This window comes from Phoenix dactylifera, chromosome 8 (assembly GCF_051530095.1).
Source record: "Phoenix dactylifera cultivar Ajwa chromosome 8, Ajwa_hap1_PhDact_Kaust_v1.1, whole genome shotgun sequence".
NCBI lineage: Eukaryota > Viridiplantae > Streptophyta > Magnoliopsida > Arecales > Arecaceae > Phoenix > Phoenix dactylifera.
The window spans coordinates 3,983,291-4,010,529 of NC_143197.1; the positions used below are offsets into that span (position 1 = coordinate 3,983,291).

The window sequence follows — 27,239 nt, forward strand, 5'->3', positions numbered from 1 at the left end:
CTAAATTCATAGATTTGTAAGTAATTAAAAAAATGAGGATTGAAAAAACTGAAAGAATTCGAGTCATTCCGGCATGAGGCTCGTTTATGTAACGCATGCCTGTCTCTGAGTTGGTCACAAATGGTGGAAGAGGCATGCCAACCAAAGGTCAACCACAAACATGGTGTTGAGTGAAAAATGAGAAGAATTATAGAGCCAAGAGCTAATATTGCCTATATAAGAATTGTTTGTACTGAATCTGAGCAACATTGATATCATTCTCAGGAGAAAAACCATCATCAAAGAGAGATTGATGTTTTACCTCCAACATTGAAGGGATCTGCAGTACATAACGAGCAGTGGTGCTAATTTCACCATCTTAAATTCACCACATAACGACATTGATTTTCCATAGCTAATTAACTAATTTTTAGTTCTTTCCACCAGAAAAGATAATTATTCTGACACTAAAAAAAAAAAACATTCTAGATGATCAAGAAAGTAGGGATAATGACAACTTGAAGATGTACGAGTTGTGGTGCTCTTTATATGGACGGATGTGTGATACAAATGCTTTAAGCTCCTTCTCCATGACATCATGTTCATCTTTTGCAGCAGATCTTGCCTGTTATAGTTGATTCTCTTCATCTATGAGACAATCTTGGAGGTGCAATTTGATTTCATAAAGATGCATAAAGTTTCAAACTCATAATTAATTGTGTGATTGCACTCCTTGTAGGAAAGAATTTGTGAATAAGAAGAAGAGTATTGTTGGATGTAGAGCAAGTTGGCAATTCCATCCTTCTTACTGCAATAGAGCTTCTACATTCATGCAGTATTACTCTCTAAAAAAATCAGCAACAGACATCTATAAGAGACACAACTTTACAAGGCAAGTAGTACCAAAGGATACCTTGTCTCCCCAATTTACTTAATATTGTATACATGTCAATCAAAGTTAACAACATCTACATCATATAAGTTGTCATTTGCAAAACGCTACCATCTACAAGGACGTCAGCGAAGGAATTGCTGACTTCTTAGTGTTATAGAAAAATCCAAATGTATAATATTATTGCATGTCAGTTTATAAGTGTAAAGTTAACAATATAAATACTGTAGAGGATGTTAATTATAAAAATGCTACAACTCTTCTCAAGTCATCAATAAATTTGCCGGCTTTATCAGTTGTATGTAAGTATTAGGTATCAATTTCTGCTATGGTGGCTTATCCTAAAATTTTACATAAAAAAATATATAAATAATATATTTATATATAAATATCTACTGTTATTATGATAGTAATCATTGCCGAAATGGACGGAAAAAACTTTAATTTAAAGGATAGCTGATCAAAAACCTAGAAAATCTACTTACGTCAATCAGACGGTTGAAGTATCGATCCCAACGGACGAATCTCCAAGCTCCCATAAGTTTGGCACCGTAGGATTGGTGCTTCGTCTCCACCAATCCCGACCGCATACTGATAAGTCTGTCTCCCGTTTATTTCCTGCTCTCCTGTCTCTCTCTTTCTCTCTCTCTCGGCTCCGCTCCACTCGGATGCTCTCGGAGACCGCCGCAAAGAACCGCCTCGGAGATGCCGGCGCGATGCCGTATCGCTTTCTGGGCTCTCGCCGCATCGCTTCTGTGCTTCGAGCCGGTCCTTTCCCTCGCGGGAGGAGCGTGCGAGCTTAGCGTTCGACGCCGCAACCTTGTCTATAACTATAGCTTGGCGTCGTCCACCTCTAAACACCCCCACGGTGTTCTCAGCGAAGATGGGTACTTCTCCTCGCCCCTAAAGATCCCATTTTTTCATCGGACTATTTCTTTTTCTTGTAGATTTTTTCGTTTTCTTAGATGGAATTTGGATCGCATCCACGTTGGATTCCTTCTCTTCAACTGGGTTTTTTCAATTTAAATTATTTTCCCCTTTTTCTCAGAATTTTGGTGGGACTGGATGTGTAAAATAGAGGAATAAGTTCTTAAAAATTTGGCCTTGGAATTAGTAGGCGTTCGAAATCCACTGGGGAAATCTGGAAAAGGATGATTTTATACAACCATATTAAGTAAAAGATAAAAATTTGAGTTGATATTGCTTTTTGGGAGGCAATTATGAGGCCATTGAAATAATCGAGCTTCAATGTACCTTGCCTTCTAACTACTTCTTGAAACACGGGATTGTGAAACTTGTGCAGTATGCTTCGAACTTTAATTTTCTGTTGGCCTTTCTTGCAACAAAAGATTAGAAGAGCGATGCATTGCTGCTTGGTTTCCAAAGAAGATGGGACGTCGGATTAACATTCTGAACTATGACACCTTTTATGGAAATCTATACCTTAATTTTGTTTTTCAAAATTCTAGTTTTAAATTTATGTAGGGAAGATACTTGCATCAAAATCAACTTCAAAGTGGTAAAATTTCATTACTCATCACCTTGCTACTAAAAAATGCCACCCCATATTAGTTTATTCCTCTTATACTTTGTCTGTGTTTATTTTTCAGTCTCCAGTTGATAGCTTCTAGAATGTGAAACCTTGTTTTTTCCACCTTTCTTCTACTGCTTAGCATAACCAGTGGGCTTATTTTTTGGAATACTTACTTTTAATATGGGATTTATGCTACTTCAAAGAATGAATTTGTCTCTCTTTTTGAGTGTATGATCTTTAACTTCTCAATTTTAAAGCACAGCATAGTTGCATCTATATTTTCTGGGTCAGCACCACAGTTTTGTCCTGAAGAATGGAATAGCTGTCTAATTCTTTTAAATTTCCAGAATATTTCATTGTTCCACAACAAATATAATGCAGTTATATAACGTCGAGGTTGTGTTTTGTAGGTTTTACAAGGTAGCAGTAAATGAGACGTTGCTCTGGTTTCAGGTTGGCCTTGTCAGGTTACCTTCTTAGTATGAGCTTTCATATGTTCATGATTATTACATTGTGTACTTCTTTGCTAAAAGTAACAAGTGAATGTTTGAAATTTTTTGTCCACTTTAGATTACTTGACCATGATATTAACTTTCAAGGAGAGTAGTTCATGTATATCTCTGGGATGGTGTATTAGATAAACCACATTGCTTCAAATTGAACTCCTCAAGTTTGATGCTATTCAGGTCATTGATATTCAGCTCATCAATTTGTATGTGAACAGCTATGCGATCAGATGATATTCAACCACAATCCACCTAGATGTTTTGGTTGCCAGGTAATGGCTTCTGAGGGGGCTCTCACCACCTTCTTTAGGCCAGTTTTCTTTGCTTGGCTTTAATATCTTATTTCAATTAGAGCAACTGGATATTGCTATCTTAAAAAGTTTTAAGATGACAGTGTGAGCAATGCTGCTATTTATAATTCTGTGTTATTCATTGTGCTATTTGTCATCTTTCTTTTGTCCAATTGCTTTACTTAATACTGTTATCTTCTTATGGCCAACTTTGCTGATTCTTTCTTTATTGCCTGTAATAGGACTGTGGAGGTCCTTCACATTGTGGCATGAAGTGCAGTGCACTTGTGGCAAACAACATAGGAGGTAGGCTTCTTTTTTGTTGGGTATCTTGGAGCTAATTGCTGTAGCATTATGGGATTTTGTGTCAATGTCTAAAATGGTGGACTCTATCAAGCAAATTCTTATGACCATGCACATGAGTGCACGCGCGCGCGCACACACACACAGAGGTGCTGAGTACCCCAAGAAGCAAATTCTACTGATTCATTCTTCAAGGATCATCCATCAGTGTTCTGTCAACGTGGTTTACTAGCTTTCATGGGCATGTACCAGTTATGTGAGAAATGCTGTTGGGCAGTGTACAATGGTGAGAGTTGATAATGTGAACAAATTAGATGTTTTCTACATCTGGCAGAACGAGCCTTTTCTTGCAATAAATCAATCAAATAAGTTTATGATGGAAAAAAAACAACTAATGGTCAATGAAGAATAAATAAGGCCAACATGATTGTTGAGCCTATCTTATTTGTACCTGATTATCATGTCCTTGTTTTCCCTTTATTATATTCGAACTTCACTATAAGCTCCTCAATATTCACACCATTTATTTGATAAATCCTGCATCTGAATTTACTGGTTCTGTTTTTTTTTTTTAGATGATGTTTCAGTTAGCTTTATGATTGCTTTTAAAAGCACCATGATATAACTGAGCTTAACTGATAATGGTGGCTTATGCAGGTTATCATGTTTGCACAACTATTGGGGGGTTACCAAATCAGAATATTGCTCTCATTGGTAATATTAAGTACTCATGTTGCATGTATATACTTATACATCCATTCATGCATACATATATACATGCTTATTTTTGTTTCCATACATCACACAGTTATTTATCATATCACTTGAGTTGTTGAGTTTTCTATCAGTCAGATGGCTGCCAGGGTCATTACTTTTAATTACTAGAAGTTCTTTTTAATTTTAATATGATTTATCGACATGTGTAATTTCTTTGGTGCCTTCCACTATGAAGTGTCTAAACAACTACACATTATATTGATTTGGAAGAATCTTGTGTATTCTTTGAGTTGCCTGTTGAGTGAAATTTCTGAAAGATAACTGTAATAGAAGATGTCGGCGAATCTCATGGATCCTAAAAAATTGGAGTATGGATTCTTGCATAACATGGAGATATTGGAAATTAGTTTGTCTGCACAATTACCAATTTAGTCAAATCTATCCCATAGTGGAAAGTTTTAATGGATGCACTTGTTTTTCTCTTCGGTAGGAAGAAGTGATGTAATCACTCAGTTACAACCTCTCATAGTGAAACCCGAATGCATCTTTATAAATTTAGTACATAAAAAGCGCAGGCTGATTGCAGTATATGTCACTGTGTTGGCACCCTCATTATAGATAAAATGCTAAGGTTCCAACCATGAAATAATTGGACAAATCAATTGATAGCACCTCTTGATTTTACTTTGTGTTACTCTTTTAGTCTTATGTCCTATCTATTTTTCGGCACCTTTATTTTGCAACAATTTATACATTATATCTGAAGCTTCTCTACTGTGCTTCTGCCACAAAGTTTTCCTTTCCTCTCATTTAGTCGAACTTATCAACTTGTTATTATTAATAAAATCACTTGTCTGATTCTACTTTTGAGCTCCCTCCCTCCTTCTCTCTCTCTGTCTGTGAGAACGGCTAAATTTGAGCAAGTTTTTAACTTTTATTTAATTGCATTGACAGATGAAAATGATCCAGAAAGGGGTGTCATTATTAGGATGTCAGCTAATAGCCTGGAAAAGAATTGTTCACTTTCTGTTTCAGTTTTCTGTGATTCAGTTAAAACCCAAGTGAGTTGTTCCCTTCTTTGGCAGGCTTCTGCAAATATTCATATCTTATTCCTTACACCTCCATGTTCCCATTCCAGGTACCAAATTCACTGAACATATCAGGAAGCTGTGACTATGTAAGTGCAATTTTTTTTATTGTATCTAGGTAATATTTGTTGAGGAGAGAAGTTATCTATCCATGTGGTTTTTTCTATTGTTCATGATTATTAAGAAAATAAAGTGGGCAATATTTAGTCTTTGTCTGTTTCTCAAAAGGTGACTATTGTGAGAGAAAGAACAAAGTTCTTTTTACCCTTTCTGATTTGCAATGAAGTGGATATTCAAAGAGAAGATCATAGAAATACATCCCAAGTGTATTGTAGTAAAAGAAAAGTAATAAAATAAAGTGGGTAGAATATCCACTTATTTGCTCATTGTGAGATATAGTGAGTAAAAACCTCTTTACCCATTTAAAGGTCCATACCCTTCTGTTGGCTAGCAAGATGTCATTGCCCCCTTAGAACATAAATTCTTTCGGAAAATCAGTATGAACATTCTAAATAACTTTAAGAAGAATGGATCCTACGCAAGGTAGGCCGAACCGGACCGTTCAGGATGGATCCTACGCAAGGTAGGCCGAACCGGACCGTTCAGGATGGATCCTACACAAGGTAGGCCGAACCGGACCGAACCCCTGGTTCGGCCTGCACCGAGCCGACCCGGTGGGAAACCAGATCGGTTTGCCCATTAAAATCTGTTCCAGCCCTGAACCGACCGGAACCAGCCAAAAAAGCCCAGAACCGATTGGAAAATGCCGGAACCGGACCGAACCGGCCGGTTCCGTTCGAACTCGGTGCCAACAGACAATTTGCATTGAGTCGACCCGGTTCGGAACCAGGCACCCTTCCCCTTTGCTTCTTTTGTTAAGGAGGTATTAGGAATGCTTCGTTTAGCCTTAAGACGCTTAAACGACTTTTCCTTCCCTCAAATTTACGAAATCACACTGATTCAGCGCGATTGAAGGAAGATTCAAGCCTAAATAAGGTGTACTTTCTCTCTTCTATCTCATTTCCTCTATTTTTTGGGAAGGTTTGAAAAAATAGCTTGAAATTTGCAAAATAAAGGAAGATCATGTAAAATTTTTAATTTGGGCTTGATTTTATTATATGTTGTAGATCTATGGATGATCTACACGATGATAAAAATTTTTTTAATTTTCGAATTATATATAATTTTTAAAAATTAAAAATACACTTTTGGATTAAAAAATTTAAAAAATAAAAAAATAAAATTTTAAAAAAAAATGTAAAATCAGAAGCGTATTTAGGGGTATGCAAGCTATTCTCCAGCAAAATTTGGCGTCTATTCATTTAAGTTTTGATGCGATCATGCGCACAATGGCCTAAGTTTAAGTTTAAAAAAATGAGAAATAAATAGCTTTTGATGTATGCCCATGAGCCTAGAAAAATATATGTAGCATCCGTTATTGGGTTCTGCATGGATCCGAGCTGAAATTAATTTTTTAAAATATTTATATCTAAAAATAGTTTTTAAATTTAAAAATAATTAAAAACATATAATTAATCCTAAAAATAATTATTTGGATGGGCTGCTTTACAACCATTTTATCAGTCAATTTATCAGCCAGAAAACACCTCTTAGAGCCAAAGCTTCAGCGAGAGATCCGAGAATGCTTATAACTCTTACGTTCCTTATGGGATAAACATATAAGATTACAACGCTGTTTGGTTAGAGAGGTGGGCTGATGTGCTGTCTGACTATGCTAATGATTTAGATATCTATAAGAGGTATCACCACTCGACAAGATTTTAACTATTGATATGTATGTTGTACTTTAAATATATATAATTAATTATATTATATTATATTTTTTATTTCTACTTGATTTAAGGATATTTCATGTTGCTTCTTGCAGCATGCAACATCTCACTAATCATTTTATATTTTGTATCATTTTAAAAAAACAAGATGGATCATTTAGATTAAATCGGGATTATAGAAACTTAAAAAATATCAAAAATATCAATTGAGACTTAAAATCATTGAAAAATGAAAAAAGATTGATTACCAATTAATTGAACTTGAAAAACTCAAAAAAAAAATGAGTGTGCCGGTACAGAACCGGCATGCCCAAGCATACCGTGTGTTGATACGATACCAAATCGATACCGTATCAACCCATATGCCGGTATGGATTTCGGTATTGGTTTGGCGGATCTTGATCCTACGTATATATACTTTCTAGGATGCTTGTTCTTTTGATATTAATGCTTAGTTGCGGAGCTTTTTCTTAGTGAGATGGCTCAGATCTAGAGCCGATCCTGACTTTATGAAAAAAATCTGCAACATTTTTCTTTAGTAATGACAATATTACCAACAAAGAGGAAGTTTATATAAGGTTTAGGCATTTTTAAAGTTTTATTCACAAGCAACACGAGGATAGAGACTAGATCCATTTCACAGAATATGCTTTTTTTTTCAATGTTTTCCTTTTGCTTAATATAATCAACCATGTGATTGGTTAAACAGATCATCAAACAAAAGAAAGAAAAAGACGTTGGAAATGGTTATAACTTATATAACATATTTGCTTTGCAGGCTACAGTGCTTAGGCATCCATCCGGTTGTGCTAAAGTAATTTCTGTCAATGGAAATGGGCTGGGCTGGTTTGGTACCTTAATAATCATGTAGGTCTTTTGAGTATTATCCACTTTCAGTAAGCTTTATATTTCATAAGCGGTAGAACTACTCACCTAGCTTCCACCTATAGTTGCTTTAATCCGGCATCAGACAAATTCGATAAATGAGCTTTTGCAAAACCTCATTGACTAAATTGCTTTGCTTTTCCAGAATCTTATGCCTTGTAGGAGGTTACATTCTGATTGGCACCATTTACAGGTTTTTCTTCCTCGGAATTCATGGTGCAGAAGTATGGCTTTTTCTATCACTTCAAATATTGCGCTCTACTTATAATTTTACGTAGACTATTTATGCATAGAAACTGCTCTAGAAAAATAGATTCTGAACATGTCTTTCGCTAGGATGACTTGCCATGCAAATGCCTTCTGATTTGATTTATCTGCACAATTTTTCAATTTGCTTGATATACATTGATCATATGTTTATGGTTTGAAGTCAAGTGCTAGATAGTGACATGGTTATTCGAGCATGTACGCATCCATATCATTAGTTGCAAATGTACTAGTTTTATGACTTGACAAGAGAGCAAATTGTTCCATTTCAGTTGGAGGGCAAGAAAGAATACAAGACCTTCTAATTCTTATAAACATTGATAACATTTATTTAAAATGTTAGGTATTGATGTTCGCTGTGAAGAAGATATATTTTTTTTTAGTTGAGATTCTGGCACAAATGAGTCCACTCATGCTCAGATTATGGATGCATATGCCATCATCATATTGAAAAGCAGTTCATGTTGGTTTTCCTTCACGCACTTTAAAGTTTGAATAAGGATGTACGGTAAGAATGTCACATGCTGAAGGTTAGAATTTTAGCCTGAATACGATGTAGGCATATTGCCACATTGTAACTAATAGACACATGTTAGCTCTGTAAGACAAGGACCTTGTGACTTCATTCTCTTAATCTTGCTAATCCACCCTGCTGCTATTCTGCAGGTTGTCAAACTGGAAGCACAAAAATGTGCAAACAAAGACAAACAGGACAGTTATTGTCATAGAATCATTATACTATTGCATCTTCCGGTCTTCCGTGAATTTCATAGAGAAATATTCTTCATGCTGCAGTTCAATTTCCATTTTCCATGATTAAGTTTGCCCTCTTAACTTTGGGGGTTTGAAGTTCTAAAACCATGAGGTTCTCTTTTTTTGCTTGATGAAGAAAGGAAAAAATAAGAGCAGAGTTTCTGAAAAGGAAGTTCCAAATTGAAAAGCTCTGAGATGATGGGAAGCCAAAACTCATGGAACTTAAATTAGAAGTTTCAAAGTCCTTTCAACGTCATAAAATTTTGTGATTTCATGGAATATCTGGACACAGCATAAGATTTTGATCGATTTACTACATCAATTTCACTGTTATTGCATGAACTGGGCAATAGCCCAGTATTTGCACCCTCCTCCATGTAGAGGAGATTCACAATATGAGACCTGAGAACGATGTTTCCCCAAGTATTCAACACGAGCAATTTTCCTGGGTGGTTCCCCTCCCTTCCCTCGAGATAAGGGGGACAAGCATGTCCTGAAATGCAATGAATGTTACAGATTACTTCAAGCTGAGCAGTGATCATTATATGTTAGTCTCCTTGATATTATGTTGGTTTAATGTTAGTCTAATCAAATCTAACATTCTATCTTAATGCTAACTCTGGCGTCCATCTTAATGCAATTAATAGCTGGATGAAACTATATATCAAAACCAAATTTGATTTCTATAGCAGGATATAATAGGGATATTATTTTTCTCTCGTATTATCATTTCCTATAGATCTGTGCACATTTGTGCATAGTAATGCAAGATTTGATAGTTGTATGGTTGGTTTATAATGTTTGTTTTCCCTTTACTTCAGGCTATACCGAACGTGGAGCTTTGGTTCAGTTTGCCCCAAAGAGCAAGGGTGAGTTCTTATCATAATCTTATTTTTGTAATCTGAAGTACTCCTCCAGAGCAGCATATTGCATCGAGAGTACGGCATATAACTTTAATTAAAAAGGCTTGAAGCTGTTCAATTGTTTGTGGCTGTCATTCTGTCAGGATGTTTGTGAACAGGTTATCTGTAGTTTTCCTCTTGGTACATCTATGGTAGCAAGTCAGAATGAGAATTCCTGCGCAGATATTATGAGCACCAAAAATTAACTTTTTTATTTTCTTATGATACCCATATTTGGGAGATGTATCCAGGAGGCTCATGTCTAATTAACATGTTCTGGCAGTTGGGTGTTGTACATTGCAAGTGCCGTTGACTACTTTGTGGTTGCAAGTGTGCAGGCATTTATCTAGTTGAAATGTGATGCAACTGACCAATGTCTATTTGATTTTAACATTCTAATATATTTCACTCTGTTCTCCAGAGTATGCTTGGTTCCTTAGTAAGAAGATTCCGAGGACACACTAGAGATGGCCGAGGTTCTTATGCTCCTATGAACCACTGAAAAACACATTTGGCCAACTTTCTCATGGAGCTCTCTTGGTGGATTTACTCATCTACGCAAACAGCCAATTGAGAGATCAGCAATTTCTGCAATTGGAAGGAATGGCTTGGTATTTATTAGCAGGCTCACTTGCTATATTGAGGTGTGCCACAGAGGCTGTCATTGATAGTCGATATTTTTGTTTTTCTGTGTCGTTTTCTTGATTAGAGCGTTGATAGTATTTTTCTACCCTTATCTGACGTAGTGTTATCAGAAATGATGGGTGATTTTTTTTTTTTTGTTCTTTTAGTTGAACAGCTGATTTCTCAATTGCCGTGTATTTCTTCATGGCCATGTTTCTGCTTTAATTCGTTTCTTTGGAATTTAAATCTGCCCCTGCAAGTGGAATACCTTGTCTTGTTGGATCTCTTACATTAATCATGACTTCATGTTGGTACTTTGGATGAGATTCACCTTCATAGCTGGGCTGTGATGAGTCTCAAGAAGTTTCAAGCATAATGATTTTTAATTGGTGATAAAATTGATCTGAAGCCAAAGAGGGCCAAGAGGCACAGGACAGCTCCTGTGGGATATATATTTCTAACATCCCTATTTAAATGATTCACGAAAGTCATGTCCACTCTGATGCTCTTGTTGAATTATAAATTATAGTGATGCATTACAATGCATTATCCAAATTAATTAGGCCATCTTTATTGATCTCCTACAATTCGAAGGTAAACAATCATAAATTTTTTACATGCTGGATTTGACGAATTTCTTTTCTGTCTATGTTTTAATGCCTTCCGTATTACATTTTCTATCTCCATGGTAAAGAATCTTGAACTCTCTAATGGATGGGACTTTCTCAGGTATATGCTTTGCATGCTTGGTCCCACATGCTGATCCATAAAACTAACATGTCTTATCACTGTCTCCAACGATGTTCGGCGGAGATTGTTTAAACACTTAAAAAATTTCCTACAAAATATGTTAATTGTGTTCTTGTCTGATTCTCTGTTTATCTGTGCATTGAATTAAATGCCAAAATGCATCATTTTGGTTCTCTAAAACAACATTCCATTTCTATTCCATTTTTCTTTTCTGCATGTATAATTTTAGTGGCTATTAGTTCTTTAGTTTTGTAATAGTTATATCACAAATTCATGCTCAATCTCAATCAATTCTTATAAGTGAACACGTACAACCTAAACTCTAAATTGATGCGCACCAGTATTGCTTAGTTCTCCTCCCACTTTCCATCAATACTTCAGTCACTAACATGGCTTTGACATTGACTACTAGCCAGCTCTATATCCTCGCTTATTCTTCATCATTTTAAGTCAAAATATTTTAGACTTGATTCTGGGATATTCTTGTAGAATGTGCTTTGCCTTGTCGAAAAGCACAATACTAACAATATTCTCCAAGGTTGGTTTTTCACTAACCTGAATGATTCTCTGAATTGTTATCTGATAACTGAAATAATCAAGAACACTAAGAATACCATGTCTATTCCAATCACCCGCTCTTCATTATTTTCACAAATTATCAAGAAATACTCCTTCATTGGAAATTACTATTATGTTAATGGTGATAATATTTCTGTTTATAGAGAACTTGGTAATAGTTCTCCCTCTGAATTCTTTCCAAAATCTTGGCAAGTTCTTGCGACTATTATGAACCACAAGAGAACCCTTGCGCTTGACAGCTTTTTTTTGATGCTTCAATTTTGACCTTGATTCTGACAAGAGAGAAAACTCAACTACAGCAACCTATAAAACAAGACTGCTGAAATAATGTCGACACCTCTGATGGAGGAACAGACAAGGGAATAATATCAAGTTATCAACAGAGAAAAAGTTGTGGAGAGGAAGAGGAGAGAGAGAGAGAGAGAGAGAGAGAGAGAGAGAGAGAGAGAGAGGCGTGGGAGTCTGTTCTTCTTCTACTCGGAAGGAGTCGTCATCAATCCTTCAGCAATCCAATGCGAGGCGTGGGTTCGAGTGTATTGCCGTGCAAACGGAAGAAAGGTGGCGACTGGCGAGATGATGACCTCCTCTGAAACATTTTGTTTCGGAACGTGTGGAGGGCACGGGTTTTGGGGCGCGCAACCACATCCCTGGGCCAAGATTTTATCTCCACTCACCGTTGGGAGATGCATAGTGCCAGAGAGAGAGACTGGCACAGTGGCTGGGATTTGGATTGGAAGAGAAAACGGACAAGAGAAAAGAGATCGAGCTTTCTTGACTACTTTTAATGGTTGTCGCGTTTCAAGTGGGAAGTGAGAAGTGGGACGTCGGAATAAGTGGCCATTCCGAGAAACGGAAGGGATCTTCTCACTGATATGCTGCCATTATCAAGGCCCATGTCTTTTTTAGGACACATACGAAGATGTGCATCAGAAATGGAAACGGTCCTAATTAGAAGACATGTTGATGGTCATGATATGAACCACTCTTTATCCAATCTCACCAAATGTAGACTCTATATGGTACGTTTTAATCAACTATATATCTGCTTGTCTATTATTACTGGTGTAATTAGTGGATGAAATTAAACTGCTTGCATGTGGCGTAAAAGCTTAGTAAAAATCGTCCAAGATGGTTTGGAAAGCGGACTAAATTTATACATGTACATGTATGTGCGTCGCATACATATCGGTAGAGCAATTTGTTTGTCCGGCTGTAACGTACCATGTCTCTCTTATGTTTGCAGTCGAACCTACTAAAGCTCAAGAACAAGGTTATGGGATACATGCCTCCTAATTAAAAACCATCGGAAATGAGTTCATAATCAATACTCTATGATGTCATGGGCTCATATATTTGTGTAATATGTGTGGCCTTATCTAAAAAGACTAGCTAGAAGGTATTATTTGGATTTTTTGATCCCATATAAGTATCAAATATCTATCCAGCAAATAACCAATATGAGATTAAACATACGCCCGCACAGATTCTCACATACTTCTCCATTTAAGTCATGATATTCTCGTCGGACTAAAAGTTCAAACTTATTCTAATTACAAGTACCACGATCGGTTTGTGGTCAATCCCAATGAATTTGTGCTGTAGTATTCCATAGTTAATATAAATTATGAGCCAGGCCTACTCTGATACTATTTATAATAATTTAAGGTTTCATATAAAAAAATTAATCAAAAAAATATTATTTAGATTTTTTGATTGTGTATTCAAAATCTATTCAATAAATAATTAACATAGAACTAAATAAATATATGTTTGTATGGTCCTCACAATGCGTCTCCTTTCGGGCTCGTTTGGTTCGCGGGAAAAGAAGGGGGGAAAGTGTGGTCAACGGGAAAGTAATGAGATGCCTCTTGTTTGGTTGGAGTTTTCAAAGGAGAGAGAAGGGAAAGTTGTATTCCCATGGGAATGTGATTCCCACATTTCATGGGAAAGTCTTTCCCATGAGAAACATGGGAAAGTTACTTTCCCATGAGGCGGGAATCACTTCATTTTTACTTTTTCCCAAAAAGTCCCTTCAGTATTAAAGAAGCATTAAAGAGGCATTAAAAACCTAATTTTTATTAAGGGCATAATAGGAATTATATATAACTTTCCTAGGAAAGTGGATGGCCAACCAAACATAAGCACCTTGGAAATTTGTCACTTTCCCATGGTCAACCAAATATGCCAAAAATACTTTCCTAGGCATCCTCTTCCTAGGAATTTGTTTTCCAGGAATCATATTTCTAGGCAGAGAAACTTGCCACCTGTTTGGTTGTTTTAATTTCATGAGAAAACCGGTAACATGTTGGAAGCCTCGCACCCAAAATCCTGGCCTCAAAGGCGGCAGCTCCCATTTTCTCCCTCCCCTGCTTTGACCTGGACACCGAGAAAAGACCAGCGATAGTATAAGAGCGTCAAGGAGACGGAAGAATAAATACGAAAGAAGAAAGCCAGATTAGACGAAAGAAAGTTCCAGCCACCACCGTCCCCCTTCTCTCTCCGCTACGATCCAATCCCATCCATCCCCTTCCTTCCGATGACTCTCCGCCTCCTTTTGATCCGATGTGACTCCTCCCATCCCTCCCCTCCCCTCCCCTAAATTATTATCACCGTCTATCGTGACAAACCCGATAGCGATCCCATCCCAATTCCATCTCCTTTTATTCGCCCCCTCCCCCGATCCTTTTTTCCCTAACCTTAACCCTTATTCCGATTTCCGAACCCCAACCCTCGCTGTTCTTCTTCTTCTTCTTCTTCTCCATGGCCGACGCGTCGCCAAAGTTCAGGACGCCGGACCTCCTCCCCGCGGCGCCCGCTGGCGAGCTCAGGGTCTCCCATGACGGCCTCGACTTCTGGCAGTTCATGGTCGCCGGGTCCGTTGCCGGCATCGTCGAGCACACCGCGATGTTCCCCGTCGACACACTCAAGACACGGATGCAGGCTGGCTCCCCGCCCTGCCAACCCCGCGTCGGCCTTCGCCAGGTTTTCCGCTCCGTCCTCCGCCACGAGGGTCCCCTCGGCCTCTACCGCGGCCTCGCCGCCATGGGCCTCGGTGCCGGCCCCGCCCACGCCGTCTACTTCTCCGTCTACGAGGTCTCGAAGGAGCTCCTTTCCCAGGGGAACCCCAACAACCCGGTCGCCCATGCCTCGTCGGGAGTGGTCGCTACTGTGGCCAGTGATGCGGTGTTCACGCCCATGGACACGGTGAAGCAGAGGCTGCAGCTCAAGAGTAGTCCGTACAAAGGGCTCGCCGACTGCGTCGGGAGGGTGCTGAGGGAGGAGGGGATCAGGGCGTTCTATGCTTCGTATCGGACCACGGTGCTGATGAACGCCCCCTTCACGGCGGTCCACTTTGCGACCTATGAGGCGGCGAAGAGGGGGCTGACGGAGGTCTCCCCGGATAGCGCGAATGATGAGCAGCTTGTCGTGCATGCCACAGCTGGGGCTGCTGCGGGAGCCTTGGCGGCGGTAGTTACCACGCCACTCGATGTGGTCAAGACCCAGCTGCAGTGCCAGGTAAAGATTTTAACTTGAACTTATCAAAGCCTTTAATCTAAAAATTGATTTTTTTTTCTGTGTCTTGTTGCTCCTGTTTTGGGTCTTATATTGTACGAAATCGTAGTTTGATTTTTGGAGGTATGCACTGATTACTGAGTGAGATGGTTGATTTTCTTTTCTTGGTAAAAAGAGATGGTTGTTTCTGTCCTGAAATGAAGCTGTAGAACATGGGGAGGCCGTTGCTGATGATGCTCTTCGAGAAAGTTGAAAAGGGTTGACCATGCATCATAGCATGCAATTGCACAATATCGGACAAATCCACCTTTACAGAGAACAATGCTTGGTGGACGTTCATAATGAACTACGAATAACATAAAGAGAATAGAATGATTATTCTGTTCTTCTTTTTTTTTTTTGATAAAAGATTATTCTGTTCTTTTCAAGGACAGAATCTTAACATGATCACAACATCAGAGAACTTTATTCTAAATAAATTTGTAGGAATCCTTACAAATGGTAATTTTTCTAATAATATAAAATTATGACTTATAAAGTAAAATTCTCTGCGTAGTGGAATGATATGAGTTGTAACCAATGGTGGAGAATATCTTCTCATTACTGCAAACAACTGCTCAATCAATTCCTTGTTAGTTTATCCATAACTTATGGAGATATTGTCAGATCCAAACAAAACATGTTGTGCTCATACTTAGACCTCAGGACAGTTTTCCTCGGGCAGAATCATCCATTAGTTATTGATATGTGATAATGAAATCGTTAAACAAAGTTTTGGATTTTTTTCCATCTTGTACAGTGTTAGAAGCCAAAGCATAAGTTACATGTGACAAGGGATAAAGAATTTAATAGAAAAAAGATGAGGAAGATGAAGGTGTATCAACGGCTTGCCAAAGTTGAACTATAGGAATCACGTACTGCAGTAGATAGGTTGTGATTTCACTTCTATAAATTACTTGAATGCATAAACACTAAAAACAATTGCAGATATACTTAAATTTAGTATGACTAATAAGAATATAATCTCATTTCTGTGTGACAGGTGGGTTCCATAGTCAGAGTGTCGTGTTTCTGCATCAAGTCATCATGGCATTTTCTTTCTTCATATATTTGAAATTGGAAAGTAAAAACTGAAGGTTCACGTATTGGTTTCTAGTCAGACAGAGCATGCTTAGTAAGATTATGACAGTACTATCTAGTAGCAAATACAAACTTTGTTTGCATATATAAGAAGAAAAGCAAATGGATAGTCCTCAAAAATATGAAATTTTGGAAGCCTTCTCTGAGATGATGCATGTCATGATAACCTATTGGTGGAACTTGATTGGATATTGCACTATGGTTCCTGGAATTATGGAAATTAGAGATCCATGATTTCATAAAATAAAAAATGCATGCATTCGTGTAAATTAGAGACCCAATTACTGCCCCCCCCCCCCCCCCCCAAAAAAAAAAAAAAAAACCAAAAAAAAAAAATAGAAATGCTTCTTCTTCTTGGGGGTGGGGGGGGGTGGGGGGAGTAATTGGGTTGGGTTTAGGCAAATGCTTTTTCAACATATGAAAAGATAACTGAATCTAAGATGATGTGTAAATTGAGCTCCAGTAAGACATATAATAGTCCTACATGTGAGCAGCATAATAAGTGTTGAAGAGCTGTACAATGAATTACATTATTTAGCATACTATCTCTTTTCTCAAAATGAACACAGTAGCTTATGATTCAAGTGAATATCTTATTTTCAGTTTTTATCTTTACTCTTCTTTTACCGCATTTCCTTTGTTCTTCTTTATTTTGTGATTGTTCTAGTTTCTTATGACTTTATCAAAATGCAAGTATACAAATAAAGGAAATCTTGTTTATGTCAGCATACCAGCGTGACACAGTTTAATTGATCTAATGGATAGCAAAAGTGGATCTTAAACATTGGATTCTACTTGCCTTAATGGATTTTACTTATGAGCTAGCCTTGGACTTGTTCAGAGTTCCTAATCAAATTGTTGTGCTTAGGAATGCAAGCTAGTTATACCATACAAGATACTAATAGATATTTTCATTCCTCGAATCCTATATCTTCTGATAGATAACGTTGCGTCCTTTCGATTGTTAAAACTTCTGGTGTGCTCTAACCCAAGACTGAAAAGTAGGGCATAATTACCTTATCAAAAACTAAGTTGATAGATTTCTATGACTTATGTTAGATATTATATTGATTCTCTATGTTTCAGTAGTAGCTGTATTTGGAAGTGCATAACCAGCAGAGAGTCATGTACTCGTATTCTTAGATATAACAGATCCATGGTTACTCTTTGATCGCACACTATATGTTCACATTCATTTTTCAAACACAAAAACAGAGGAGAAAGAAAATGAACAATTCTGATCATGAAAATACCTAGAGGTTCAAATATTCCATTATATAATACAGACTTGCTTGAGATACTTGATAAACGAGTTTGTGGCACAACCATTTCTTATACCCAGTTGAGCTTATAGTGTCGATCTAGGAATTTTGCTGGAGTGCCTGCCTGCCTCGCAGCATATGATGGCCAAAGGACCTTTCGAGTGTGGTGGTTATGATCTCAGTTTTCCAAGAATTCCATCTTCTAGCGGTGCTGCCCCACAAATTCTGAGGGACAGGTCATGCCTAGAGATCCAGATGTAAGCAGCTTGTTTTGTTAATACATTGCTTGAAAGACCCAGATGTAAGCAGATATTAGCCACCATGACTCAAATTATTGAAAATATGTCAGTTATGCCTGTCTATTGGTGTTAGTACTGCATGGTTGGGGAAAGGTTCTCCCAGTTAACCACATGATTCTTCAGAGGGTTCTGTATCTTGTTTACCCCTGTAAAGCTGTAATAGGTAAACTCTGACCGGTCAGTCTGTCCAAACTCCAAACCAACATCTGTCGAAGATCCAGAGTCCAGGTGACACACATGATCAGCCCCAAAATCAGCCCAAGTTTCGTGGTTATAGCCTTGGTCGAATTAGATAGCCTTCTTGGAGTTTTCTGCCTAAAAGGGTGAACATTAGTGCTATGATACTGTTCGATAGGTGGGAATGGTGATATTGCCCTTTTCTTGGGATGAAGCAAGCAACTAATGCATTTATAGTTCTGGATTTATTTTTTTTTATATCTAGTATAAGATAGAACTTGATCAAACAATCCTTTGACTTGCTAAATACTTCCATTCCTAAAGAAAATGATACTTGCTAAGATGTCAGCAGTTTTATGGACATTGCCTGTAGTGTTAAGGCCTTGTTTTTAAGTCAGTTCAGAACTCTATCGATCATTTGCTTATTAACTGTTTTTACGTAACTCGTTTTGTTTTTTTGTTTTTTTCTTCCTTGGGTTACTCAAGAATCAAACGATCATTACTGCTGCAAATATCACCTTGTTTCCCCCTTATTTTTTGGTTGAAGATTAGACTGTAATCCTCCATTGTTGTTGGACAGGGTGTTTGTGGTTGTGACAGATTTTCTAGCAGCTCTATACGGGAGGTCATCCGAACCATAATAAGGCGTGAGGGGTATACCGGGCTCATGAGCGGATGGAAGCCCAGGATGCTTTTCCATGCACCAGCGGCTGCTATTTGTTGGTCTACCTATGAAGCATCAAAGTCCTTTTTTCAAAGGTTCAATGAGCGAAAGACGCTTTCCTGAAACCAATCCCACCCCCCCTCTTCTCTCCTTGCAGAGAGCTGTCTAAATATTATACAGCGATATGCTTCCTTGGCCAATGGAAATAAGCGTCTTCTGTAGGTGCTATTCTTGTACCAAGCTCTGTCGATGTGGACTTCTGTCCTCGTCTTTTTGAAGATTATAATATTGATGATAATGTTATTATGGAGATGCAAGTTGCTTGTGGTCTGTGGAGTACACTTGTACGTGGACGTTGTTCCGTGCTAGCAACTAGCAAGCCTGTCACCAATGGCTGATAACACAAAGAAATGATTTGTTTTCTGAAATCAACAGCAGAAACAGAGGCTATCTTCTTAACGAATGACGAGCTTGCCAAACTAGCTCAAGCTCTGAGTTGTCATCTTGCAGATTTAGCCTTGAATACTAGAATGGCCTCGAAGAAAAGGTAAAAGATCGAGATTCTCTTCCCTAACTTCCATTGATATCCATCAGTTTTAAGTCCTCCTTTCAGAAACACACTGTAGTGATGAAATAGAAAAATAGAAATACGAGTGAAGAATACAGGAAAATATCATTAAATTTTAATAAAACCCAGCCTTTTTTTCAGAAAAAAAAATGATAGAAGGGGAATAAAACCTCAGGGCTACAGATTTTCAAACAACTTTCTACCACCCAAACAATAGAGCGTTCAACAGAACAAGCAAGCCTGGCATGGCATGTTCATCAGCAAGATGATTCTCCTCCTGGAAGACATGGGCAGCGGTTGCGACAATCTTGATCAGAGAGTAGGAAATCAGTCTCGGCCATGTTAAAAAATTGCAGGTAACTGATGAAAAGCGGTATATGCGTTCATCTGCAGAACTTTTCATGCATTTAACACGTACCACAAGAAGGAGCTTACATTGTCACAACCTCGAAGGCAAAATCTAGCGTCTGCAATGATAAATTAATAAAAATAATATTTTCAGCATTTTTTGATTCTCCTGCAATGCATGTCTGAGCATGAGAAAATCTAAGACGACCCAAAACACTGCTATATAGATCATAAGAGATTCTTTTGGTGAAGCATGCTCGTGTTGATCCATAATTCGTAGCGTGTATTCCATTTCCAGAAAGCTAGTAGCTTGCAATGTGGATCGTAATAACTGGCATCTATTCCTATGAGACCTGCTTCAAGATTTCAAATCTAGTGCCTCCGGTGAAAAACTACCAAAACAAACTTTCCAGGATATTTTGATTCTTTTACAATGCATGCCCGAGCAAGCAGATAACTTCTGATGTCTAGAAGCATTGTTAATCAAAATCTTAAGAGATTCCTTTGGTTTGAGCATGTTCGTGTTAATCCATAAATCTGTAGCATGTCAAATCAGTGGATCCTAGAATTGCCTGTTAAACGTTTTTAGCTTCAATCAGCACAGTGTTCATGACATAGCCTTAGATAGCATGAGCACAAAAACAAAAACAAAAACAAAAAAAGCATGCGATTAACCAAAGACATTCAGATAAGGGCATGCACTCTGTTCAAATACACGTTAAATATAATAAAAATATTTATCTTTACCGCTCAAAGTTTGGTATATATAAACCAAATCAAGATAAATCCTTTGGCTTTAGCAATGCTTCTTCCATTCTTTTATCATTTAATAAACTTATCGTCTGCCCCACGACCACAGTGACATCATCTGGCTTACCACCTACAGCAAGTGCCAAAATGACCTTGGACTGAGATGTCAATCAGAGCAATGGCCATATTTCAAGCATCAACGTAAGTCATTAAGATTGGTATAGAAATTGAGAAATGCCATACCTGTTAGTTTTCTACCCAGAATTTTCTTCCACAATGGAACATCAAAACCCTGCATTAGAATTTGATAAATCATGTCCAAGTTTTATATCATGTCTAGTTCAAAGGTTCATCTCCCTGAATACATATATATATTTCTCCAAAAGAAAGAAAGAAAGATCAAGTCTTTCGAGGTTTGGATGTACACCTTCAAAATATTTATATTTATCAGGTTACACCCGGCCTACGCACCTGGAATATGTCCAACAGAACACATATGGGGGAATCCAGCAGCAACAAAAATAATATTCTATTCGATGAAGATAAATTTACTGTTGTCTTTTGAACTAAATTCAACAATTGCTGATCATTTATTCCTCTAAATTCTTTTAATATATAATTTAACATAAATTCACCTTACTGTATCTCCTACTTAGAAGTCAATTTAATAAGACAACTGGAAAGGAAAGAAGTGAAAAGTTCATAGGCCATACCCTACTTCTGGCTTCTATGGAGTAGGGAGAATCAAAACTGACATCCATTGAATGATCTCTTGCTAAATCAGCCAATGCCTTTGCTATGGTAGAAAGCCAATTTTGATTAGAGCCATGACAACTCAAGCAACCTTGTTGATAGCATAAGTAATGGGATAATACCAGCCGCTACTGCATCTTTAAATCTGGAGGTTGTAGAAACAATCTCATGATCAAAGACATTGTCAAAAAGGCCATCTGAACCCATGACAATTGTGTCTCCTTCCATTAATTCTACAGTACAGACCTGCATAAAGAAATCTAGAACAATGTATCAACATAGTGATTAATCCTTCAGAAATGAAGTTCAAGACTTTTTTTCAGCTAGATAACTTTATAAGCATGCCAAATGTGGATGCTGGGAAAAGTGTTTGAAAATGAAATGATGCTTATAAAGTAGAAATTGATACAATTTTTCAACCACATTTCTACCTCATGTTAAATAGCTCATATTTGAACAATGTACTTTGATGGTAATTCAGGACAATTTTATGACTGGATTTTAAGCCAAAATCAACTGTCAAAAGCTTGGTGCCTGAGTCCTTATTGCAACCAATTGGTGGCTTCATGGCTTTGGAGGGCCTGCCTCGTGAAACTGTGCTACATCCCTGCCTAAGTCCAGTTGGCTGGCAGCAGGAGGCATTTGGTTATTGCCTTCTTCTCTATCTTGATTGTGAAAAGAAGATCTATGAAAATGAGATGTCATTTCATATAACTAACCTCATCTACCTGTTCTTGTTTTAGTTAAGCAAATATTTGAAAGACAACCTAATAGCAACAAAGTCATAAGAGAACCACATCATCAGCTTTCTCAAAGTTCAAATCCAATCTCAGAGCACTCTTAACAGCATATAAGATTTAAAAAAGTTAAACACAATTGTAAGCAAGCCTTATATAATCAATTTTGAGCAGATTTTGAAGTGTACAGGACTATCTAAGTTGAATGATTCTCCTAAAAGATTCTGTTTCGATTCACAAGAGTGAAAATTTACTTAGCTATGAGTATAACTTTTCCTGTTTCAGATGTACATTTTGATCTAAAAAGTTTTAATATTTTGCCTAGCGAGGAGAAGTAACATTTCCTTTTCTGCATCTTGTTTCTTTAAGCATGTAGAATTTTTACTTCTTGTGTCAGAACTGTGAAGCAGCTACACTCAAACATGCTTCTCAAGACTTTTTGGATGACCGCTCATAGGCAAAGGAAAGATCCTTCTTTTCTTCCTTTTATGCCCATTAAACATCTGAAGTTAACTCAAATTTCCAATAACTCAAACAGACAAAACTCAATGATCATTAAAGTATTAACATCCAAAACATAGTGTAACTATAACTTCTATATGAACTCAACATAAGGAGGGATATTATTAGAAAGAATTCAGAATGCTCAAGTCATGATACCAATTACACAAAAAATTAGGGGAAAATTGAAGTTCATAAAATTTCTTAGTTGGATCCACAGAAATGGAGCAAAAAACTTCGATATGAATACATAAGAATTTACAATGATGAAATATAGTTACCCTGGAAGAAAAATTAGAAATCCTGTAAAAGCAGTTCACCAATAATAATGCCAAACATTATTATAGAATCATAAAATCTAAAAAGCATCCTTGGACAGTTATTTGCAAACTACATACAAAGAAATAGCTTGCAATATCAGGAATCTTGGAATTAGATTTCTGATGCATCCTCCAAGATTAAAGACCACTTATTGCCAAGCTCTGTCTGATCATGAACAGGGACCCTTGATCATAAGTCGTATATTCCATCCTTTCTATTACTGCATTCAGCGCTAGTGGGAAAGGCTGACCTTATGCAACAGGATACCAAATCCAGAATGTTTATAATCTACATTCAAGTTGAATGTAACTATGTGAAAATTATGTTAGGAGCCAAATAGCAAGTACCAATTGTGATATATAGCATCCTAGAGAAATTTTATGTTTTTCTGTAAATCACTGAATCAGATTGGCATTATCATCTTTTGATGCTCATTTTATGTGCAAGCACCTTATATATAAGCCAACTTCCTCACCACAAGTCTAATAGCAGAACAGTAATCTGTGATCATAAAGAACTAAATCTATTAGAAATATTCTAATAAGCCAGTACAAGTTGCAGAAGTATGTACCATGGCATCAAGATAAGTTTGACCAATTATCTCAGAGCTTAATTGGTAAGGACAGTCAAAATAATGTTCTTGTGGTGGCGTAGAGAAAATCACTTGACCTGTCGAATATAATATTGAAAAAAAAGTAAAAGAAGTGAATGTGATTATGTAACTACTAAAAGAAGTGAATGTGATTATATAACTAGTAAAACAACTTTTCTTTTTTTAAAAAAAAAAAGTGGTTATATTGTCACCTTTCCGAAGAACTCGTAAACCGCAATCTCCAACATTTGCAATTTTCAAAGTTCCATTCTTTTCCAACATGGCAATAATTCTATTTAGATCAGACAAGTCATAATAAATAAATAATTACAACAAATATTGCTGAATTGTATATGCAGCAACGGAAAGGGAAACAGTCAGGAAGGTTCAATGGCGGTGATTTGGTTATAGTTTAATAACAAATGACAGAGCTGCAGATAACTATGTCATACTGCAGCTATAGGTCACTCTTGAGCTCCCAGGAGCACCCAATTACATAGGGGGATGCACAAAAAAAAAAAAGAAGACAAGACAAGCATCAGTCATATCATCTGTTAAGGACATACCATGCTGCTGAAAATACTTATGTTAGGCATGTGGCTAAAGATATTATTAGCACACCGACAAACTAAAATTTAACAGCTCTTTCTGATATGATGATGTTGATAGAAAGTCTTAGTAGAAATATTAAAAAAAATTGTGGAAAAAAGTTACACATACAACACCTACAAGGGCACCATGGCAGAACAAAGGGATTCCTTGTTTAGACTATATCTGTTACACCATATGCCACTTACGGGTAATTCTCACATTTCCTGATTAGAAATATGGTGATGCTTACAAGTTACAAGTTTATATATCATGTGAAGTTTATACTAGAGCAGTAACGAAATCCCACAGTGAGTTCATGCAACCGTGGAAAGTAGATGAGAAAGCCAAAATTAGATCTTTGAGAACTCTGTCAGAAGATGAACGGAGAGAAATGTATCACACTTACACCGTAGCTGATCCTACAGAGGAGGTTGCAGCATGGGCCTTCCTCAAGAGAATTTGAGGATCATAGTTGACCTGTTAAACAGTTAAGTTATGTCTGGTATGTTAGTGAAAACCACAGACTCATTTGCAATGCAAATTTCTAAACTGGCCATAACAATGTTAATAAACCAATTAGCAGCTATATATCTCCCAGATTATTAATATACGACATGTCTATAAATGATGGAAGTTCCTAAAAAACACAGCTAATGGAGCACTTATATGGAAGCAGCAGGTCCTCCCGCAGTTCTTCCCATAGGCATGGGAAGATCCCCAACTTACAAAAGCAGTGGTCTCATAATAATCAGAATCATGCACAATAACTAGATACTCGTAGATCCTAAAATTGTAGACATATTCAACTTGATGCATTTGTAATAAATTGCAATTCACATAGATCTTGAGTTTAATTATAAGCACCTCCTCATCCATAACTAGATCTGAAACATTTGCCATCAATTCTTGAGAAAAGAGTGCAGGATTGACATTCTGTTCTGCCCATCTGTCAGTCAATAAAAGAAAGTCTAGAAGGATAAAACTTTTAGTTAACAGTAACCACGCAACAATAGTGTTAAACTGGAGCAACTTCAGGGCCAAATCTCCTACCCTGAAACGCCATCAGCAATGGCAAGAACTCCCCCATTGTAACTGCTAACAAAGAAAGCATCCTCACCACCCCTGTCAACCTTGAAACAATCCACACTAGGAAAAAAATTAGAACTCACGTTCGGCAAGTAATGGGAAGTCTGACCATTAGCAATAGGGTTGCATGACCAAACCAAAAACAAAAACATTGATAGTTCAATATTGCTTCAAGGTTCTGTGCTACCTTTTCTGGGTGTGGTATGAGATGAGTTCCAACAGAGAAAGACATCTCCGACCTACAGCCATGACGAACTCAATTAATTTAGAGCTCCATCATTTCAGAAATTTCAAGACCCTTAAAGCATAAAAGTATGCCTTTCTCTGTCAGTAGTGACAGATATCATTTTCTAATGGCTACAAAGATGCATGAGGCCATTAGAGTGCCAAAGCAATTGTAGGTATTAGAGTATGCAAGAACTTTCTAAATACATGGTTATAATGTTTGGATCCCATAGATTTACATCTTGATATTTATTATTCGGTGATTGGTTTGCAATAAAAATTCAAACAACTTGACTGTGTTCCTAACGGTCTAGCAGACCAGCCTCCATCTGTCCCAGATTGCTAAGAACTCTTTTTTTTTCTTTTCAAACATATATTACATGCCGATGTAAAAAAGATCAAATTTTTTCCACACCCTGGCTACCATTAACGCTAAATGAGGAAAAGAAAGAGCACAACTTTCAACTGACTGAACTAATTCAAGATCGCTCGTGGAAAATATATCATAAAATGGTATCGACTCCTCCGCTACGAAGTCGATTGCCTGAAAACTAAGAACCCACATCTCGATTCAAAGGAATAAGACAGACTTACTCCAAATATAATCCGTGTTTTGAGCTCTGGAACTCAAATTCTTGATGGAAAACTATAAGGAAACCAGTGAGACCGTGGAATTGGAATGAGATTATACCTGACCTGACGAAGCGCCGAGGAAAGCCATGGCCGCTTCTTTGGAGAGGCAGAGGGTTTCAGTCGGTGGTGGGGAGGAGAAGAGAGGAGGCATCGGTGGGAGTGAGGGATCGAAAGCCTGGAAGTAGGACTCGCCATTCTAACAAGCTTCGAAGTCCCCTCTCTCTCCCTCTCCCTCTGTGAGTGTACGTTTAGAGTGGAAAGGAGGCCACGTCAAATATACGGCGGATTGGCGATTCCGTCCCACTCCTTTGGCCGATTGGGATGATAAGAGGAGGGAATGAGATGGTGAGATCGAAATCATCGCCTCATCCCTTGGACTCGGTTTGATTCGCAGGAAGACGGAAGGGGCAAAGAATCAGCAAAAAAACAAAAGATTATCTCATATTTGGTTAGGTTTCTAAAAAAAATAAAAATTATTTTTTAAAATAATAATTTTTTTGTATTTTATAAAAAAATTATATGAGATAGGAAAAAGTTTAGATAATCTTTTTTTTAAAAAAAATATCTTTAAACTTTTAGGTAGGATAGAATAACATTTTTTTATTAAAAACATAACAAATATTTTACATAACTTTTTCTTAAAAAAATAAATATTCAACTAAATATAATCCACCTATTTTTTATTAACAATCAAATAATAAAAAATTAAATATTATTTTTTAAATATTTTTTTAAAAAATATTTTAATAAAAAAAATTTGTGAACCAAATAAGTCTGGCTATTCGAGCCATGTCTCTAATTTATTCTCTCATCTCAATAAAATTGTTCAGAATTGTGCAAATCTTATAGATATTCTACCTCGGAGGCTAATCAATTGAAGAATAAGACAGAACAATTCATCATGGCCAGATTATTAATATATAAGGATAAAGGACCTTCCGTGTGAGCTCCTCTACCATATTTCTTTCAGTCAAGAACATGCGGTAAGAATAAGTGATCAGACAATAGTAGCTGCACCGCAGGATACCATGACTTGCAATCCAATTGGATTGTGTTCATTCTCCTCGCTAAAAATGATAGAATTTTCAAGTCTTTTACGACAAAAACCTGCCACTCGAATCGGATAACAAATACTTTGGAAATGCTACCTGATGTTTCTTTTAAAAATGACAAGGATTGTTCCATGAGGCTAAAGGCTTAAATTCAAGTCGGAGTGT

At 37.2% G+C, this 27,239-nt stretch overlaps 3 protein-coding genes across 17 annotated transcripts; 2 read left to right on the forward strand and 1 right to left on the reverse strand.

Moving 5' to 3' along the window:
• Positions 1-1,481: 1,481 nt before the first annotated feature.
• LOC103717482 (autophagy-like protein) lies at positions 1,482-10,822 on the forward strand. Its single transcript, XM_008805889.6, has 11 exons — positions 1,482-1,758; positions 2,816-2,858; positions 3,130-3,183; positions 3,444-3,507; positions 4,162-4,218; positions 5,176-5,282; positions 5,360-5,398; positions 7,881-7,969; positions 8,133-8,211; positions 9,829-9,876; positions 10,331-10,822. The coding sequence occupies exons 1-11, from the start codon at positions 1,577-1,579 to the stop codon at positions 10,409-10,411; spliced, it is 843 nt and encodes a 280-aa protein (XP_008804111.2). The 5' UTR covers positions 1,482-1,576; the 3' UTR covers positions 10,412-10,822.
• Positions 10,823-14,165: 3,343 nt separating this feature from the next.
• On the forward strand, positions 14,166-19,227 carry LOC103717483 (uncharacterized). 2 transcript variants are annotated; one of them, XM_088702432.2, is made up of 2 exons: positions 14,166-15,378; positions 16,418-16,857. In XM_088702432.2, the coding sequence occupies exons 1-2, from the start codon at positions 14,623-14,625 to the stop codon at positions 16,487-16,489; spliced, it is 828 nt and encodes a 275-aa protein (XP_088558558.1). In that variant the 5' UTR covers positions 14,166-14,622; the 3' UTR covers positions 16,490-16,857. The 2 variants fall into 2 exon arrangements, with proteins under 2 accessions (XP_088558558.1, XP_008804116.1); XM_008805894.6 differs by lacking the exon at positions 16,418-16,857 and adding an exon at positions 18,834-19,227 and having other exon boundaries at positions 14,177-15,378.
• Positions 19,228-19,565: 338 nt separating this feature from the next.
• PBCP (Protein phosphatase 2C family protein) lies at positions 19,566-26,445 on the reverse strand. Of its 14 annotated transcripts, none has more exons than XM_088702426.2 (12): positions 26,081-26,445; positions 25,352-25,403; positions 25,129-25,208; positions 24,943-25,024; positions 24,485-24,555; positions 23,700-23,779; positions 23,467-23,564; positions 21,459-21,582; positions 21,297-21,379; positions 20,827-20,875; positions 20,581-20,713; positions 19,566-20,405 (listed from the first exon to the last, which is right to left on the reverse strand). In XM_088702426.2, exons 1-11 carry the CDS (start codon positions 26,215-26,217, stop codon positions 20,610-20,612), a joined length of 960 nt encoding a protein of 319 aa, XP_088558552.2. In that variant the 5' UTR covers positions 26,218-26,445; the 3' UTR covers positions 19,566-20,405; positions 20,581-20,609. The 14 variants fall into 14 exon arrangements, 12 of the variants coding, with proteins under 12 accessions (XP_088558552.2, XP_088558557.2, XP_008804117.4 ...); XM_088702431.2 differs by having other exon boundaries at positions 24,943-25,046; positions 26,081-26,437; XR_015967799.2 differs by lacking the exons at positions 25,352-25,403; positions 26,081-26,445 and having other exon boundaries at positions 19,566-19,792; positions 19,904-19,952; positions 24,943-25,046; positions 25,129-25,224.
• Between the last annotated feature and the right edge of the window lie 794 nt (positions 26,446-27,239).